General features: G+C 37.4%; 1 protein-coding gene and 1 long non-coding RNA gene across 2 annotated transcripts in view; both read left to right on the top strand.

The window, feature by feature from the left end:
* The window catches only part of MCPH1 (microcephalin 1), a 129,506-nt gene extending 117,974 nt beyond the window's left edge, over nt 1–11,532 (top strand). Inside the window, exons 13-14 of the mRNA XM_084516283.1 lie at nt 7,985–8,222; nt 11,263–11,532. Of these exons, the coding sequence (XP_084372409.1) occupies nt 7,985–8,222; nt 11,263–11,318 (294 nt within the window). The 3' untranslated portion in view covers nt 11,319–11,532. The remainder of the gene's footprint in view (nt 1–7,984; nt 8,223–11,262) is intronic.
* A 3,953-nt stretch (nt 11,533–15,485) lies between these two features.
* LOC311434083 lies at nt 15,486–18,261 on the top strand. The gene is made up of 4 exons (XR_014691249.1): nt 15,486–15,642; nt 15,721–15,892; nt 17,168–17,320; nt 17,530–18,261. It is a non-coding gene; the product is annotated as an uncharacterized lncRNA (long non-coding RNA).
* Nucleotides 18,262–21,351: the final 3,090 nt, after the last annotated feature.

Genomic DNA, 21,351 nt, shown 5'->3' with positions numbered 1-21,351 from the left:
GCGTTGGAATAGATTGTGCATGGAGGTTGAGACTTTCTGTCTTTGAATTTTATTGGGATTCCTGGGGGTTTGTCACTTGCAGTCTATGTAAGCTAGTGGTGTGCCAATGATGCATGGCATGGAGTTGTATGTGGCACACTGTTATGCCACTTCAGAGGGATACATGGCACAGTGCTGCTTTATTTATATTTCAGTGAGTAAAAACCTACCCAATTATAAGTGGTAATTATATGCAGAATTTTGACACAAAATTGCAACTGCAGTTTGCAGTCTCATTACTGCCTGATGGTCAGCTGAGTTTCAATCTCTTGAAATTAGACAGCACTTAAGGTGGACAAGTTCTTGAGACATCCCTGAAACATTTTCTCATCCAGAAGAAAAATCCTTCTTTCTTTAGCTAGTCTATAATTGGAGGATTTTTTAATTTCAAAAAGAATTAGTTTGTGTTGAAACTGACTGTAAATGTATTGAATTCTGAATGTTTTTGAAGTTGAAGACAGTCACAGTAAAGTGACCACATCTTACAGTCTTAACAGAGTGTTTTTAAGTGATGTGTACTGGAATACAGCTCCTTAATTAGATGTCATGCTTAACAGGGAAAAGACTTATTGTTTTGCCATAATTTGTTTTTTATTAATCTATAGCTGATAATGTTGATGTTACATAGCATTTAAAAATAGTTCTAGCTTTGAAAAACAAGGAAATTAAACTAAAAATAAGTGAATTTGTTATCTTTTTTCCTGCAAAAATTTGCTCTGCCGGAAAAAATGGTTCAAAACATCTTCCAGTATAATTTTGAATGTCCGCCAAACAGTAGATTTATTTGCCAAACGTTTTCATACAGTATTCCCAGTGAGACTCAGTCTTTCAGAGAATAAATTGGTGAAATTAACTTTTCTTATCAGTCTATGGGATTTGAGAGAAGCAAGGTTGTCTGCCAACACATCGTGGAAAGAAACAGTATTAGCTAAATTGTCTGGTTTCTAGCTTTCTTCCCTTCACCCACGTCTTGGCCAGGAAACACTTACATGAAGGACTATGCAGAGGAGGGGAAGAAACTGTGTTTTGAAGAAGTTTCCAGATAATATGGGTCTTTACAGTATGTCATTTATCTTCTTTTACTTTCCTTTTTCTTTTTCAAGAGCAGGCATAGAAAGTTTCTTTTTTTTTTTTTTCTGGAGCAAATTTTCCACCCTATCTTTTAAAAGTTTCTCTGTCTGCTTCTGGCTCTGGGCTCAGTGCATCTTCTACTGCACAGATGTGTATGGAGCCTGCCTGTGCATCGTCCCAGGCTGTGTGCATGTGCAGGGATGATGAGGTAGCTTGAATGAGCATTCAAGAACCGAGTTCTCACTTCTGTCTGGCTGATGCTTCTCAAATTTGACAGATAGAGAGCTTCTGTTTTAGCCAAAAGCTATCACTATCCAGTGGAAAAGTTGTTTCAATGAAGATTGAGAAATGCACTGCATGCACTACTTGGAAATAATTTGTACGAATGCTTCAAATTGAGCTTTGCTCCGAGGATGAAAAGCAGCTCTATCAACGATAAATGCATTTTGTGCTAAACTGTAGAATAAGGTTATTGGTGCTACTGAGACACTCGTGTGACAGTGTGGCTTGATCCAGCTGGGGTCCTGCATCTCTGTGAAATTCCATTGATTTACAAAAGATTTTTCAGAGCCAAAGATCTGTTTCTGTGTGAAACAGCTTGCTGAGTGTAATTTTTTTCCTGTAGTATGTAGTATGTAGTTTTTTACATGCTCTTTTATATGGGAGAGTACCAATTTATTTATCTAGTACAGCATTTCAGTGTAATTTTTAATTAGAGATTTTAATCAATATGTAAATTTTTAAACTGTCAATGTGATTAAAAAAAAATAAAACAAAACAACAACAACAACAACAAACAGCAAACTGCTAAAGTAAATCACACGGAAATCAAACTAAAATGTTGAGCTATTAATTGAAGTAGAAAATGTATGCCACACATTCTTCCTACAAAAATAGAGTTTCTGTTTTGGTTAGTTGTTTTCATTCTTCTAATAAACCTGATATTTTGAAAGATGAAAAAGAGCATTTCTTCTTCGTCCTGCAGGAGAGCTACTGCACTGTTAACACAAACTTCCTTGATCCCGGTAGGGTCCTGCAGATTCTGCAAATTCCTCCCTGCAGGATAACAGGACTTTCAGAAGTCTGCACGCTGCAATACACCCTCTTTATCAGAAGCAGGCTGATGCTTCACTTTTGTGTATGTATGTGAGCCCTTGATCTTTAAATGTACATGGGGTTCCACATGTGTGTTTTCCTTTTAAATTTTTACGAAATGACGGACTGTCTGAAAATGCATGTAATCATGCAAGTGTAATGTTTCCTAACAGTGCTGTAGCTTTGAGTGCGTTCTTCTCAAGGTCTCTGTACAAATTACAAAAATTGGAAACACAAATGTCATTTGGCCCATACATTTATCTGTACTGAAATCATATGAATATTAATATAACAGAGCTTCAGATTTCCCCAGCAACATCACCTAACTATATTAAATGGATATATTATTTTGTGTGCCTCTTTTGTTAAAGTTTTATATTATCAAACTATAAGGGCTGAAGGTTTTGTTTTATCAATTTTATGTTTTTTATGACAGTAGCAGCAGAATGGCGAACTAATCCAAAGGTCAGATTCTTTTCTCCTTTGTGGAAATAAGTAATTTCTCAACAACTTCAAATGAAATAATACTTTATCTTTTGATACCTAAAAACTATAAAATTAACAATCTTATGTCTGCAATTTTGTCTTCTACTTGCATTTGATATTTATTATTTTTGCTAATAACATTAATCAGTATGTAATTTATAGCTTTTCATAAGTTCAGTAAATAATAAAAAATAACCTGTTCAAATAGGTATTGCTAAGGTTTCTGATCCTATATGGGTTACATATTATATTTTATCTCTGTTGAATAACAGAAATGACAAATAAAAGAATAAAGATTTACCATAACACTTATATTTGTTGTATAATTCATGAACATGAATTATAATTATATCAGGTGGCTACATTATATATTTTTTGATGTTAGCACATTGGAATTATAGCCTACAAATACAGTTTCTATTAACTGTAATAGTTCAGAACCATATACTTCATTTAATTTCTGTATAGTATTATTATTCTAAGAGCATTTTAAACTGAAAACTTCTCTATGTGCTATTTATTAAAAGTACACTGAAAATCATGTGCTGTCCATAGGACATTAGCAGTGTAATTACTGAAAATTTTCCAAGTACTTCCAGAAGGATTAGTTTCCTTGTATTTTCTATTGCTTGAATTCAGGTATCTGTTCAGATATCAGATATACATGTACCTTAGGAGAAGTACATACATAATTCATGAAGTAAAAATAATTTATTACTGAAAACAAATTACTCTTTCTTATGTGGAATTTAAACTAACATTTGAAGGCAAGTTTATTTTAACTCTTATCCAATTTAATGTTTTCTTAAACCTTGAAGTTATGTTCTGATTCACTTGATGATGAACTGTGTGCCATTCCTTCTTGTTCTTGAGCTCAGCTTCTTCACACACAAAAAAAAAAAAAATAAATAAAACAAAACAAATAAAAGGGGGGGGAGAAAAGATTGATGTCTTATGAAAAATATAAATCAGATTTGGCTCCATTACTTCCAGCATTTCACCCAGCAAAAGCAAGCATACAATCACATATTTTTCCCCTCTTTTGCTGTCTTCTGCTCATCTTCTCTTGCTTATGAGATTTGGATCTTGACTTAACAAATCGATAATACCTTTGTGGAACTTGATGGCTACTTCCTGAGCATCATACAAAGACCAAATCCTTGGACTTTTATGGGGTTTTGTGTTTGTTCCTGCACCCCACCCAGCAAGAGCTATTTTCATAAAGTTCTAGGCAAAGTTACAAAGTTTTGTTTTGTTTTATTTTGTTTTGTTTTGTTTTAATACATGATCTTTCAGTTTGTGGGGATTGAAAACCAATCATAGGAGAGAGGAGAGTCAGTGAAATGTATTTCTTTTTTATAATGAAGAAAAGTTGTATTTTATATTTTACATTCTCCATAAGTTTTATTTCTGTCAAGAGCAATTTTTCCTTTCAAAATGTAAGTTCAACAAACTTATATTAATGGTATGCTTTTGAGACATGCGTACATATAACAGGTATCGTCCTGCCATTCATCCAGTTAGTGAAAGAATGAGAATCCCAATACTCAAAATTTTAACAAAAAGAGTAAATACTAGATTCTATGAAATTCTCTTCTTCTATGAGATTCTGTTTTTCTGACCATTGCAAATGCATCTGATCAGAAAGGAAAATTGGTGTCACTGTCCAATATCATAGCAGGCAGTGGTGCTCTCTGTTATAGTACAGACTGACACATCTGTAACTATAGCTACCAACTCATACATACACAATTTGTGGAAATAATTATTTTTGGGGGTGTGAAGTTTTCCCAGGCTTAGTCTCATCTGAGGAATTATTTATTTTTTTTCACCACTTACCCAAAATCAGTATGGTTTCAAAGGGCTGGTAGCGCTCCTGGAGAGCCGTGAACTCTTTGATGTTGCAAAGGCAGCTGAGTCAATTCAGTGTACGAGCTAGATTGCACTGTTTAATCCCACAGCCCAGCAGTGTGTGATCGGCTAGCTGCCTCTGCAGCAACTGGCGAGTACCATATTGTTCAGGTTAGTGGGCCATAAAGCAAAACTAACCTTCCAAAATACTCCATGAGCTCTGAACGTCAATGCTACTGCTTTTCCATGGCTAGAGGATGTGTGTGGAGATCCTGTGTGCTTGAGCAAATCTGAGCACAGCTGCAGTGGTGGTTCAGGTGAAGGAAAAGTAAATGTGAAGTTCTATGCTGAAGCTTTCCTTCACTGATATATCAGGGCTGTATTGTATTCCTACTTCATCATTTTGTCAAATGAGTTGGTAACACACATAGCTAGAATTGTAATGGAAGATTAAGAAAATCATCTCTATAGCATGTCCGAATTTCACTGTCCTGGATTCCTTTAATATACACTAAACATGGAGAATAAATCAAGCTGTTTGTGAGCATCAGCTGAGGCAAGTGTTGTTGGGTGCTCAAAGTTTGAGTTTCTTGATTTGGTGATTAGCTTTGTATGTATTTCCATTTATTATTAACTTCATCCAGAAGTTCCTCCTATATGAAGACCTATCACAGTTTTCATTGCGGAAGCAAGGAAATGCTTTCAGGGAAAATGGTTGAGGAAGTGGGAACACTGCTCTTTTCAATCATATTCTTTAAAATATGTGAAATAGCAGGATGGCAACAATTATATTTTGTCTTCTGTCTAAAACAAGTCCTGTTGCATTTTGAAGATAACAGCTTCTTATAACTAATCATTTTTGTCTTTAAAAATGTGGAGTTCCAGGTTGACAAAAACAATGTAACATCTGTCTCCATGACTTAAACCTGATTTGTTTAAGGTAAACAAACATTAAAGTCTCTTGCTAATTGTCTTTCCTTCATTCATTGCAACTGATTCATCCAAATAAACAGTTTCAGAGATCTTCTCTTATCACACTGTATCTGTCACGAAGCTTTTCTGAGGTTGATGCAGAGGGACTACTATTTTTACTTGACTATAATTTGTTCTTTAATTCATTGACCATGTTTAACACAAGCAGTTTTGTAGTTTCATGACTGCACATATTTTTTATGATAAAAATGAATAATTGCTGTCCCAGCAATACCAAAATCATCACACTGCTCCGTAGACACCCCTTGGAGACTGCAAAGTGTTTTATGTGCCTGAGCTAGTCCCATTTGATGGGACTGATCCACTGATCATGGCCTCAAAGGCTCACAAGGCCCATCGGCCAGTGATACTCCTACCAAATTTTAAATCTGATACCATATGTTAAAACTGTACAGTGCATAGTTTGTGGTATTTCATGACATCAAAATGCCCAGCATCCAGATGTTTCTAGAGGAGCATTCTGCTCAGATGGAGAAAGGTGGTACATACAAAGTCCAAAAACAGATCTACACATGTGTAAAGTATCACATGCCAACATATTTACAGCAATTGCAATCAGACATGCTCACCGCACAAATGTTGAACAATTCTCTGCCTGTGATCATTTGTCTGGCCAAGAGTTAATGCTCTTTCTCTGAACTGAGCTGGGGTCCTCTGAATTCTGCAATGTAACTCTGCTTTGATGCTGTGCACAACAAAATTATTTAGAAGCTGTTTGGCTTCCATGAGACAAGATTATGTGCCATGTCATTCATAAATCTAAGTTTGCAAAGGAGAAGAAAATACAGGCTATATTTTTGGATTGCACTTCAGGTTTTTTTGGCCTGGTTCATCCATAGCAGTCACTGTCTTTATAACTTGCTGAATTCAGAATACAAAGTATCGGTTTGGTTTTATTCTCAAGAGGGCAACCAAGGAACTAACAATAACAGAAAGCTGAATTCTGTATTGATGGAGGAGAGCTCAGAATTCAGGTTTGGATTGACTTGTCCAAGAATAGCACATAAGACAGTGGCACAGAAATGACCCGAGCTGTGAAGCACGGACTTCATGCTTCACTAGTGACCTGCCCAATTGGTCATAAGTGCTAAGGCAATGTATTTTGACTTTCATCTAAGAATCTATGAAGACTCCATGGAAGTATTTGGCTTTATAAGACCTTGTAAACCAGGTGAAGACTGTTTTAGCTGCACATCTGCAAAGCACATCTACTATTGCATTAACATCTTAAGTGTCTGGTTTCACAGTACTTTTGTGCCAGCACTGGGTGTGCCAGCACTGGAGGAAGGAATCCACTCAACAAGTAGTTTCTTTAGCTACTGGTTACACCTCTTCACTGACTGCAGTTCAGCCCTTTTATGTAAACCAGATATATACAGTGTCCTTTTTGCTATGTAGTGTGCTCATGTTGCTCATCTGTATGAAAAAATCTGAGCACCACCTAATATGAAACCTTTATTTTTGTTCTCATCTTACTCCTAGACCATTATATATTTTCTGAATTTTGTCAAGGGATACAGACTCATAAATGTTAAATACATTAATTTGGCAGGTCAATGGCAATCTCACTTTTAAGAATTTCAGGCTTGATTCTTCATTTATTTTAGTATTAAAACTTTATATTGCTTACCAGGGGTTGTACACTAGTTCTGTGCACTGCTTTCATGCACAGTGTACTTACAGGAAATGGTTTTAATTGTTGAACCACTGCCCCACCTGATATATACAGATAAGAAAATTTGCCCCATATAAATCAAGGTTTTTATTGGATAGCATTACAGGTTACACTATATTCACAGGGGACTTCCTTTTTTGCTTTTGTAGAGACAAAAGTGTTTACATTAAACAGTCAGTTTACTGTGAGTTCTGTTACATTTATGTCACTTCAGGTATCTCAGAGAAAATGCAGTTGGTACAGGAAGACAGGAGGGGCAAAGAGGTTACAACTTCATTTAGACTGTCAATTAGATATATTTGTAAAGCCCCCAGATACAAGCTGATGAACGGTGTATATTGTAAAGGCTTTCATGGTTTGTATTTCTGCCAAAATACTCTAATTATTTAGAAAATCCTTTACAATGTCTATGTAATGGCACTGTTATAAGAATGCAGGATTATGGTGAAAGATAATTCTGTCTTACAGGTCTTACAGGTAAGCCATCTGGCCTATGATTTAAGAGTCTCAGCTCTGGTTTTGGAATCATATCTGTCAAGTGTATCATATATGGTAATTTTAGTTTCTGTATCAAAATAACTACATGTAAAATAATAAAATACAGAAAATTCATTGTGTGTTTTACCCAAGTTTTTGATAGACATGAAAAGTAAAGTTTGTATTCATGTACTCTTATTCTTTTTTTTTCCTGAATTAATGAAGAGAATGATTAGTTTTACTCTGAGTGGAAATATACCACAATGTTTATCATTTTCTTTGTTTTCTCACTTACAGATCTGCAGACTTCAGCGTCACCTATCAACAGGAAACTACCAACAGAATCTCTTTTCAAACCAGCCTGTAATGTTTGTATCTCCCACCAGTCAGCCACCCTGCAAAAATCTGATTGAACTTATACAGCTGTCAGGAGGAAAAGTTTGTAAAGCCTTACGTCAGGCAAAAATCTGCATAGGAAAATACCCAGGAAAGAAGTACCAGGAAATAAAATGTTTATCAGAAAAATGGATATTAGGTAAGACACTATACTTCAACCCATATAAAATATTATGGAATATGTATTCAAAAATGGACCGTAAATTGTTTACTAAACCGAGGTTATGGAGAAGAAGGAGATGGAACAGACTGTTACAGTGATGTTTTCAATGAGGTTATCTCTGTGATGAGAACATTCTGTTAAAACTAAGGCTTCTTTGTGATGATCCTGCTACTCACCTTTTAATTTAATGAAGAACAAATTTAATGCAAAAATATATATATTTTTCAAATTTATCTTGTATATGATTGTCTCATTTAGAACAAACTAGATTATGGAAAACACTACAGGATAATTTATTTTAAAAAATTAATGTTTGTCAATTTATTGAGACACAATAAGATTTTTAACTGGTATAAACTGGCATAACACTACTGAAATGCAGTAACAGGCACTCCCTGATAACCTGTCCTGAATTATATATTATACATCTGGCAGACAGTTTTCTGCAGACACCGATTTCCAATTGGAAAAAGTTTATCTTTAAAATCTTCTGTTAGTTTCCTAAGAGCTATTAGTCCATTGCTTTTCCGTTATTCCACCACAGTTCTAAAGGTTATCTCACTGCAGGGATTCAGATGTAAAATTGCAGTATCCTCACCCTCAAAGAAAAGCTTTGATAATCTCCTTCAGATTCACAACTTCCAGTCTGACACTCCCATTTTCAGGCAAGAAAAGGGTATTTTCCAAAAAGGGATCTTTTGCATACTAGAAAATTTTTAAATTAAAATTTCCTCATACACTATGTCACATCAAACTCCTCTAGATAGTACCCCACTCAAACTCTGGCAGTAACTGTACAGCACAAATCGATGTTATATGAGACTACATAAGTAAGTCCTAATCTCTTGACTGTTAATGTTATCAGACCATGACTTAAACCTGAAAGAAAATAACGCAAAAGGAAGAAAGGTAAAGTGAGCCATAGGAGAAAAATACTTGTCTAAATGCAAGTGTTACTTGATATCTGAAGATAAAATTGTGAAGAGTTGAAAGAGATGCACAAGGAGAAGGCATTGTTTACTGTGCCTTTCTCTAGCTTTGAAGAAGACTTTAAAGATCAAATGTGGCCAAAAAAGTGCTTTGGTGAGGATACCAGAGGTTTACAGAGGACTAAAAATATTATATAGTAAATTAAACATAAAAGTTTCACATACTAGTATTTCAGTGGTTAATTTCAGGTGTACAAATATAATAATCAAGAGTGGCATGCAATTCATTTTATAGTATACGCAATTTAATACCCTTCTCCTTCTGCTACATAATAAATAAAAAGAAGACTAAGGAAAAACTGTGCCCCCTCTGTAAGGAAATGGAAGACTCGGTTACCCAGGAAATGGAAAAGGCTGAGGTACTCAATGACATTTTTTGCCTCAGTCTTCACCAACAAGTGCTCTAGTTATACCACCCAAGTTGCAGAAGACAAAGATGGGGACTGGGAGAATGAAGAACTGTAGGAGAAGATCAGGTTCAAGACCATCTAAAGAACCTGAAGGTACACAAGTCCATGGGACTTCATGAAATGCATCTGTGGATCCTGAGGGAACTGGCAGATGAATTTGCTAAGCCACTATGCATCATATTTGAGAAGTTATGGCAGTCAGGTGAAGTTCCCACTGTCTGGAAAAGGGGAAAGATAACCCAATTTTTAAAATGGAAAAAAAAAAAAAAAAAAAAAAAAAGGAAGACCTGGAGAACTACAGGCCAGTCGGTCTCACCTCTGTGCCTGGCAAGATCATGGAGCAGAGCAGATCCTCCTGGAAACTGCTAAAGCACATGGAAAATAAGGATGTGATTGGTGACAGGCAACATGGCTTCACTAAGAGAAAATTATGCCTGGCAAATCTGGTGGCCTTATACAATGGGGTTACAGCATTGGTGGATAGGGGAAGCAACTGACATCATTGCGTAAAGTATTTTACACTGTTCCCATGACATCCTTGTCTCTAAACTGGAGAGACATGGATCTGATGGATGGACCTCTTAGTGGGTTAGGAATTGGCTGGATGGTCACACTCAAAGAGTTGTGGTCAACATCTCAATGTCCAGGTGGAGATCAGTAATAAGAAGTATCCCTTAGGGGTCAGTATTGAAACTGGCGCTATTTAATAACTTTGTTGGTCACATGGACAGTGGGATCAAGTACACCGTCAGCAAGTTTGCTGATGACACCAAGCTGTGTGTCAAGGTCAACACTCTGGAGGGAAGAGATGCCATCCAGAGGGACCTGGACAGGCTGAAGAGGTTGGCCTGTGTGAACCTGATGAGGTTCAACAAGGCCAAGTGCCTGCATCTGGGCCACAGTATCTCCTAAACTACATAGAGCTGGATTGACCAAGCTCAGCCCATCAGTGAATTGGTGGAGCTGTGTATCTGGCTGCAGGAGTCCCACACATTACATAAAGGATCTGAATTCTGCATGCCCTTTACAAATTTCTCAAATTTCTTTTGCATTCTGATGTTGCCTTTTCTGTTGCTGTGTCTTGCTGATGTGGTATGGTTATGGAAACTCCAGCTAACAGATTTGAAATGATGAATCAGCAGAACTCGGATAAAAGAAGTGTTTCTATATGGTACCTTAATGGGTACAGGTCTTTGAAGCTTAGCCCCTTTCTCAGGAACATAATAATTAAAACAGTGGCTGCCTGTCCCTACAAATTGCTATCTTAGTCAAATAAATCAAATAAAATCTGAAGTTTTGTCTAATCTTTGACACTTCACTGTTGCAATCCAGTTCGTTTGTGTTTATCTGCTGTTAGGACCAAATGCCAATTAATTCGCTCAGTGTTGCCCACAATAAAAAGCCCATAGGTATATAACACAACACTGTTTTTTAAACTTAAATAAATGGTGTTTCCAATTATCTGGCTGTTTGCATTTATTTTAGGGTTATTCTCTCTGTTTTCTCAGCTCCACTGGACTGTTTTGTAACAGAAATTACTCTGAAGTATGTTGCTGCCTTATAATCTGTTTCTTGTGCACATGATCTTAAATAATCCTGCCTTTTTATTCCTTTTAGATTCAGTCACTCAGCATACAATATGTCCTATGGAAAACTACATTTTTCAGCTGTGAGATAACTCAAGAGCTTCCATATGGCTGCAAGGAACCAAGCCTGGTTTGGCTTCAACAACAAACTAAGCTGTGAATAAAATTTCTAAGAGAATGCATGTTTATATACAGTGAAATGTTTTCTACAAATATTGTAGAAAATATTACTTGTGTAATTGTTTATCTTATGATTTTATTTTTTATTTCTTTTGTAATAATAAAGTTCTTCCCAAATAAATGTCATTGTGCTTCTATTTATTTGTTGAAGACCTTTGGACCTAGAAGTTGAGTGAATCATTGTGTGCTGGGTGGAAATGGAAAGATGCTTTCTAATCTCAGATTTGATCCTGTCTAGTGCAGTTAAAAGCTGTCCGTGCAGTGTGGGTGATTGTGCCCAAGCTACATGTAGCTTTGGTGTTAGCAGGAGCTGTGCTACCAATGCAGGGGTTCTGTAGGTTCCTCTCTTCTGAGCGCCCATGTGGACAGCTGGAGGCCCATGTTGCCATATCTTCATGACCACAGCTAAATAAGTTTGTTTTAGTAAAAGGATAAGGTGGTTTATCGTGCTTAACTCACACATCCTGGTGTAAACTTGTAAACTTCTAAATTCATTTTTCAGAAGTAATCCTAACTCAGTAATTATGTTCAGATGCCTTCAAATGCCTTACATCTAGTCTGAAACCATGAACAGCTACTGATCCCAAGTCAAATGAGTTAAGGCAGCACGTCATTCATTCATACACTCAAATCTCTTGAAAATGGAACTCTTCAATAAATCCTTTAGGCATGTTTGAAAAATGTACGTAAATGTTTTAAATGTTAAAATCATCTTCAGTATGAGTTTTTGTTTTTAGCAGGGATAAATATTTGGATATAAGTTATGTTGTGAAATATTTGATTGGCTATAAATGCACAACCTCTTTTACAAATTTGCAGGGTTCATCAAAATAATATCATCATAGAGAATAAAGCATTACCCACTAATTTAATGGCAGCTTATACCTCACACCTTCCAAACTCCATGCTCCCCTGAATACCGTCAAACAATGGAAACTGTACTAAAAATAGCAATTTCAAATGAATACTATGGAACAAAGTTCAATAACTTATAAACGATGCCATTCTTTTGCATTGTTATTACCTCTTGTTGGTTTTTTAAGGGATTTGGTTGCACGATTTCTTTAAACTTGAGGAGTATACAAATTTTTGTCCTTCAGAAAAAGTTCAGCAATGTCTGTGTGTCAATCTTCTCCAGGCATAAATTGCATTTGCATAGCTGCTCTGTAAAATGCATAACATGCTTCTTCATGGGAAAGCTCTAAATTATGATTATTTTATGGAAAATCAGACTCACATTATTTTCAGAACTAGTGAGCAGCTCTAATTTGAAAGGATGAGATCTGAGTGCTGTATAGCTTTTTTATAAATATAAAAGAAAATATAATTAAATGAAGTATTATGCTTGCTTAGTTTTCTGACATGCACATTTTTAACAGCATCTTACCTATAGGTTTGATACAAAAATTGGTAATCAGGTCTCTCTACAAATCAGGCTGTTTAAAACTGAAACTATTTACCTAATTACTGCACAGCACTGATAACATGGTACCACTCTTCATCCTTGACCTTACTAAACCTTTTATTAAGAAACTAGTTGCCTAGTCTTGCAGACCAAAATAGAAATACTTAAATAAGTTGTGACATGTGAACATATGGTTCCCAGTAAATAATAGAATAATTTGTTTGAATTATATTGCTTAACCTTGAATATTACGACCTCCTAGTTTATTTTGTAGTCATTTTCTAAGAGTACTACACATAGAAATCTGTCACTATTAATTTATGCAATGTAACATTCCAAATCCGTTTTCTCATAAATCTTCTTGAGATGAATCTCGACTATTTAAATTGTAAATTCTTGGATCAACTTGTTGGTCTTTATTAGTCACACATGTAACAGACTTGACAGTGAAAAGCCTAATATACTTTTTGTTTTAATTGAAATGTTTCAGGTAAAGCAATCCATCAATTGAGATAATTTTAGCTCAAATTATGTGGATTGATAAAAATCCCTATATCTGCTGGCTGCTCTTGACAAATCTCCTGTACTATGTACAGCAGCAGGTAAATGCAGCCAGCAGGAAATTAAATGCCTAATTTTGGTCTCCCGTTGTTGGTAAGTGGTGTGCTGAATATATATATACTGACTGCTGCTTGGTATGAGGACACTGCAAATACAGGGGTGATTAGAATTAAATCCAGAGATTAGCATGTTGTACAGGCAGCAAAATTAAGTACTATTTCATTTTTTATAGTCAGGAGTCTTTCCAAAGCACCGTGCTTCACTGAGGTTCTGCCATACACAAACTGCTGCACACTGCTGTGCTAAATGGCACCATGCTCACCTTAGCAGGAAACCTTCTTTTTTAATTTCCCTTTTTTTTTTTTTAATGTCAGGCTTTCATGTGGAAGAGAGGTTTTCTCAACCTTAGCTTTTTTAACCCGCATTAGTGTTTTTGCCATTCACTTGTGAAAACGACTTAGCTGCTGTCTCTCCTCAGAGGGCTCCTGTAGCCCAGCTCAGTGATGTCTCCAGCAAAATCACATCACTATAATCAAAGAATTTTCTAAGTTAGCCTAATTTAATTAGGAATCTGTTTAAACCAAAAATAAGTAGAAAAGCCAAAATAAGTATTATTCCTTCCTGAGATTCACACTGGCTGAGTTCATTCCTAAAAGTAGCTTAACTCCCAGCACAGGTCCTATTTTAACTCATTCCACTTGCATTGGTGGTACAGATGATATCACTTGGCTGCACAGACCACCACTACCCCTGCCCTTCTTCCTTTTCCATAGATAAAAAGAATTTTTACCACACTTTGCATAATTCACTGGACACTCACATTGGCAAGTGCAGAAGTACTTAGGACAAACACAGGCATGACGTTGGATAATGTGTATCTTAGACAGTGTCAACTAAATAATGGCAGCAAAATTGGTGTCTTCTTCAAACAGCATATCCTTAAAAACAAACTAGGATCTAAAACAGTTTCTGTATTGTCACAGTGACTAATAATGTAAAATAGGCAAGGATGTGTTTGAAAGCAAGACTGCTGTACATTTTTAATGTGGGTGGATTACACATCTCTTTTTTCCCTTTCTGTTTTTTTTTGCAATCAGTTTTAGACTGCAACTGTGTTTATGATCTGTATGATCTAGTGAGTAAAAAGGTCTCTAAATATTCACAATGATCCCAGTATATGAGCCATCTGGTATTGGTTACTAAACTACAGATTGCTAAACTGCTTTTATGTTTCCGGATATTTTCCTGACTCATCCATGGACAACTCTTTGGAGGTTGTTACTTTTTAAATAAAAATAACCAGTAAAACCTATTGCATCACTTAAAATTCTGTTTATAGCTCCACTATAAGATATCTGCAAGATAATTTAGAATTTAGGCATGACTGTATTATGTGGTAAAGCGTTATCAGCATATTCAGCACTAGGAAGTTGTTAGCGCTTTTTTTTTTTTTTTTTTTTTTTTTTTTTTTTGGAGCCTATAATCAACTTAGGAACTGTGGAGTTCCTAAAACTGCAAAGGTGTTTGTAATGAGTATTTCTCACATGAGCTGTGGCTGGGTGGAGCTGTTCTTCTACCACTTCTTCGAGCATAAGATGGAGGTATCCCAGAAACAATATCTAGAAAGCTGATTAAACCGATTTTTTTCCTCAGGAGCAACTCACGGCCCTGGAAAGAAAAAAAAAAAATCATAATAATAAAAATGGAATATTTGTTCAGACCAAAAACTGGAAAGCATGAAAAACTCTGTGTCTGTGCCAGGAGTCTGACTTCTTTAATGACAGATCTAATAACAGAAACCCAAACGACTGTAGTCTTATTGCATTAAGCAGAATTTTATTTCTGATCTCCTTTTATTGCTGTTTTTCAGAATTAGCTCTTTGCACGATATGACCAAATAGTGGGCTCTGGAAGGGCATCACCTTCACTTCAGCATCATGCAGCAGCTCACAGGAAGATGGTTTAAAACTGTCAGTAGTAAATAAGTAACAGCTGGTGCTTAGGTTATCGGCACAGGTGTCTGCTAAGAGCTTTTGTTCAGAGTTGGCAAGGCACAGCTTTTCCCCTGTTGATGCAGATGTGAAACAAGCCTCTAAGCATCACGGAGCAGCTCAAACTCCAGCAGAGGGCTGAGGTGCTGATAGGTAGCAGACAGACACAGCATAGGGCAGCCAGTTTTTTTGGACTGCCTGAGTCAGCATCCCTCAGAGGGGTCTTCAGTAGCTTGTGGTGCATTGCAGGAGATGGAACCCACCCAGCCTCCTGGTGGGTCCACACCTTCCTCATCACTGCAGCTCCCAAGGTCATGGGAACTGAACCTTAACATGGCTTCTTCTATTCCAGTTTGTGTTGCTTGCCTGGTAGCTTCTGGTGTCTGGAAAGCACCTGAGCTATCACCAGAGACAGAACTGGCTGGTGGAGTTAATTTCCCAAGGAGATTTACCAGTGCCCAGGATGTCTTTCATGTTGTTCTTGAATGAGGTGGCAAAGGTATTGCTATTGCTGGTCCAGACAGGTTTGGGGGTTGTTTTTTTCCTTCTTCATGACAGATTTTATTGAACTTTTATGGCTTTTAAGAGATGGAGAAAAACTAGATCTGTAGTTTTGTAGATTGTAGAGGGAGGTAGTTGCACAATGCTGTCATTGTGACGTGATCTTTGAAACACAGGCCAAACAACCCAAGCTGAAACTTGGAAACTCACCAGTGAGGAGATGTTTTCTGCCATACATGGGTGTCTTTTAAGACTCTGCTTTTTCAAAACTTTGGATAACTAAAGAAATGGACTTTCAAAGTTGTAAAAGGAGATGGATTTTTATTAAGAATTGTTACAGAGATGGCCCCATATGTAAATTATAATGCAGGATATTTCAACAGAAAAATCAAGAGAATGCAGCCTGGAGCACAGTGTGAATAAGGAAAAAATCGACTTGTCAAAATGGGAAAACTTCCTTGGTAAGGTTATCACAGGCCTTGCCATTAGGCAGTGAAGTACTGTCTGCAGAGGAACACTCATATGTGACTAGACATCATATTTTCCCCTCTCGTATTCTTCTAAAATAACTATTTCTTGTATAGTGCCTATGGATTCCATAGTGTTGTGTCAATCATGTTCATAAAACACGGTGTGTCTGATTTTACCTTCCTATCCAAAGCATATTTTCCTCAACCAGGCACCTTGGTTTTAATGGAAACTTCGAGATGTGTCCTTTCTTCCCTTTCTTTTCTGCCAGAACTGCCACCCAAGCCCAGAGTTACAGTTTTCATCCTGACTGCTGTCTTCTTTCTTTCAGTTGACACTTGCAGCATCAGCTCTTCTCATCCACCAAACTCCTGCTCCTAGGATTATTTGTGCAGTTTTCTGTTCTTTGCTGCCTTCCCCATTTTCATCTTTATTTGTTTCATTCTTTCAGTTCAAAAAAAAAAAAAAAAAAAAAACTTGCTATCTTTTTCAGGTTCCATCACTTCAGTCCCACACTCCCTACCACCTCTGACATCTAACTACTTCTTGATTCTCGGTTTTGATTCACTGAAGTCTTAAGCACTGAATCTCATGTGTTAATAACTATTTCATACTTCTGTCTTCAGTCTTCCCTTTTACAAGTTACTGTAGAAGTCCATTCTGCAGTTCTTCATCCTCTCCATGTCCTACTTCAGAGCTCTCCACTTCTTTACCACAGGTAGTGGTAAAGCACCTACAAGCACCCAGGCAGGCAGAAAGCTAAACCCTGAACTTCTGATGGGCTAAGAATAGTATACCTGATGTATTTAGTTGGTCTTATTCTGTCCCAGCCCTCTGGTTCATCTGTCTGCTTTGCACGTTCCCTGATGAAGCTTGCAAGCTCATTGATGTGTTTGGGCGTGGACAAGTGCCTGGGACCATCACACTCTGCTTTGCCATGAAAATGGAAGAGTCATAACAGAAGAGATTCCCGTTGTATTAAGGTAAGACGCAGGCTATGTACTTTGCACAACCCTATGCCTACTTTCGACAAATAGCAAATATTGTAACGTTATCCCAGAAAGACTCTGTGTACTCAGACCATATGCAATACATAATATGCTTAAACCTTAGACTAATTTTCAGACCTTTTTAGAATTAGGTAGGGCTGTTTTTCCTTTAGATCATTTTTTAGTTGTTGACTTGGTTACAGGTACGGGGAGAGGTAAAGGGAAAAGCACTTTGTGGATTTTCAGCTCTGGAGGGAAGCATGCCAGCTCACTCACTCAGGAACCAGAAGTCACACAGGAGTTCTGCTAAGCAGTCCCTGGGATCCAGAGAGGAGCTTTAAAGCCAGGATTAATTGTACATATGCAGTACAGAAAGATGACATGATTTTAAATGTTCTGTGCTACGGATATGGGTAAACCTCTTCCATCAATGTGGCTAAATACAGCAACATCCAAAATTCTGCATTGTACTGTTTAAATGTTAAGCTGATCAAACCCAGGTTTTTTTGAGGGGTAAAGGTTTTAGTTTTAAGAAAGGCACAATTATGAACCTGCTCTGATTACAGTCTAATGTGTCAATTCAGATGAAAATCAAGACACTTGGAAACAGTGTTAAAGGCTTGCAGATACTTGACCTCTGTGAAGAGCCTGGCTGGTCACTCTGCCACTTTTAATGTGCACTTAAAGAAATCTGGTGTTCCTCCTCCCCCCGCCTATGACTGAATATTTCTGAATAGCTTGAAATTCACACCCACTTGAAATGCTGACTTGGGAATACACTTTTTTGGACACATGCTTCATCATATTTCAGCTGTACACAAAGATAAGCATTTCAGAAGTTTGGAGGCAGAGCATTTCCTCCTACAGAAGAGAATTTATATTTTCCCTGACATTGCCCAGGCAACACAGGCTTGAATAAAAAATTGACGCTAAAAGCAGAGTTCTCTAGTCTGGGAATCAACACTGTTATTTTATTCCCAGCTACATTCAGTATCCTACTTGATGAAGAGAAGAATGTCCTTTATAAGAGCAGGGATGTTGAACATATTTGGATGACCCATATAAAAGTGATTAGAGCGCATGAGGATGCAAGTGAAAGAATCTGGATTTAGAGAATGATCCAACTTCAGACTCACTTTTCCCTTACATTATCTGGTATTCTCTCTCCCCACCCCCCTTTTCTTTTTCCCTTACTGTTATTAGTAGTGGTATTTTGTCTACTATGTGTGAGCAATAATTTTGTATAAGAGGCTGATACCAATAGTCTCTAACCAGTAGTCTCCTAAGCAGCATCAGAGCCACTGAGCTGCAGAAACAGATCTCTTTTGTCTTCCCATTCAAAAACTCTTGTATGCCTAGAGTAGCAGTGGTGAGCCATACATGAACCCAGAAGACAGAAAAATCTCATGGGAGATATGGGCTTTTATCTACCCAGGCTTGCATCTTGGGCTTTCTACCCAAGTCTCCAGTTCTCTAGATGCCTTTATTAAGGTTTCTCATACCTGGTATGCAATTTAGAGCTTCTAAGTTAGAAACCTAGGTGAACATGAAGTCAGCAGAAGCTGGAAGATTCCTAATAACAGTAGTCTGAATATCCAACTGAAGTTCTCCAGGAGATTACATCATTCATTAAGAGAGATGTGCATCTCTGAAAGCTTCCTCTCATGCCTCAGTTAGATAGCTAAAGGTACAGGTAACCCAAAAGATGGATGTTAGCAGACTGCATGAATTTAAAAGGAACCAGACAAATTCAAATCAAAATAATTTGGCTCAAGAAGTACCTGAGCTAAGAACTGTTGGAGGCTGGGCAACTCTGCTAAATGGCCTGGTGAATCCCTCAGCCTTGATGGAACCAATTCCAGGTACATGACGGCCTTTTCATATAGTACCAGCTAGGCAGCAGTTATATCAAATATAATGCACCTTGCAAAACTAGTCAGAAGTGATGGGTATGATCTGCTATGTCCTGCAACACTGCAGAGATACAACCTCCTTCCTGATGACGAACCTTCATGTCTGGTCAGGAGAGCAGACAAGATATATGCTGCATCAGTGGCTATGGCACAGTTTGAGGAACCCTATGACATCCAAGTCTGCTATGACTTCCTTTGTGACTGACACCCTGAGGTAGTGTAGGCTGAGTCTTATGAATGCTGCACTGCCTAACCATCTTCTTGCTAATCCTGGAGGTGGAAATCAGCATCCAAATACTCTTGGCAATCTTAAATGTGTGGTCCTATCATGACTGCACCATATAAGAGGTGCCTTCCCCTTCCTACACTGCTGAGAAACCATATCTTCAGCACAAATCTTTCACTCTTCTTAAACCAGAGGTCATGAAGTGGGTATATAACCACCAGGAAAGCAGTTGGCTCTGCCTGCTCTAACTAACTCTTTGCACAGATACCTCTAGCTGTTCTTTGTGGCATACAGTGACTAGCAAAGCTTGCTTACTTAACGAGGACTCTCAGTACAGTCACAAACCATCTCTACATCTGTAATTAGAAATGGTCCATGCTGCTGCAGCAAGAACAGCTGTCTGAGAGAAAGCTGAAAGCGCTCAGCGTGCTGAGCTGCCAACTGTAGAGCAGGGATGGGCTGGGCACAGAGCAGCCTTGCAACACAGCTAACAAGCATCTGGGTGTGAAATCCCTACAGGGTGCTGTTTTGATTTGTTGCTGTTCACTGGAAGTGTGTTCCTTACAGCTGAGCTTCTGCTGCCACACAGTCTATGATTCAGTGCTCACGATCAAGAAATCAGACCTAACGAACCAACGAACCAACATAGGAAAAAAACAAAACAAAACAAAACACACAGTATTTCCATCTACACTGCTTCTTAATTATTTACACATGAACCTTCCTAGTAATGGCTAGGAATCATTCAGTACTTGATTGCTTTTTTTTTTGTTTTTTCTTTTGTTTTTTCCTGGAGCCATTATCTTAGTAGCTATCAAGCTTAGTATCTATTGCTTAATACTACTCCTTCTATCTGATATAATACTAGGATTAATCAAAAATAGTGTTCAAACAAAAATGTTTGAGCTTATAAAGAAACATCTGGAGCCACACTTGATCTCAAGTTGATAACTTTGATTTTGTATTTTTGGCAGAATTAGTTTCAGTTACTGGGGTAAGAAAAATCCCTGTTCTTTGTGGATCAGCAAGAAGTGCTCAGCTCTTCATAGTTAACATAATTTGTTCACATCAGTGGCCTTATCTTTTCTCCAATTCTAACTTAGCAGCTGGACTCTGTAAAACCAGTGATTTACTAAGATGATTACTACCTTATAGTAAAAAAGCATAAATATTCTTAAGCTGCTTTCCAATGCAGAGAAAAAAAAATGTGTATGAATGTACAGTCCCAAGTTATACAAGAAAATTACGAATACAGGGGTCCCTCGGGAAAACTGGATGGTGTAAATCAAGTGTGGGAAAATGCTAAGAGCTTCAGGTCATGGCTGACATTTAAACTCAACACCTCTGCTTCTGTGTTGCTATTACTGGTAGTCAGTGACGTAAAACTGCTTTGCTTTGGGTTTGATATTGAGATAACTTGTACAACGAGCTACTGAATATAGCTATATTTACAGACTTTATAAACTCTTTATGCAGAATATCAATATGGGTACCTAGAAGTCATGACCCTTTTTAACTCAAGGCAAGTTCTGATATCTGCTTCTTTAACAATGTACTCCATCCCACTATCATTGTCCGTGATTCAGCTGGCTGAATATCTGAAGACTGACAGATACATTTTCCAAAACAGCAACTTCCAAAAGAAACAAGAGAGGTAATTTTCCTCTCTTCACATTTTATTACGGCTGCACCAGAGAGGCTCAGGGTTACTTCATCCTTGACCATTGCCTGTGGTCTTCTTAATAGAGTTAAGACCAATGTTAGAACTGGATCAGCACAGGCTCTGTCAGCCCACTGCTGCTGCAAAACTGTCTGGTGGTCTGGAGAAATAACTCTGAAAATGCTATTTAAAAACACCTAGCATTGTCTTAGACAATACTTGAGTA

Source organism: Aythya ferina (genome assembly GCF_964211825.1).
Source record: "Aythya ferina genome assembly, chromosome: 3".
Taxonomy (NCBI): Eukaryota; Metazoa; Chordata; class Aves; order Anseriformes; family Anatidae; genus Aythya; species Aythya ferina.
This window is presented reverse-complemented; position numbering and strand designations above follow the sequence as displayed.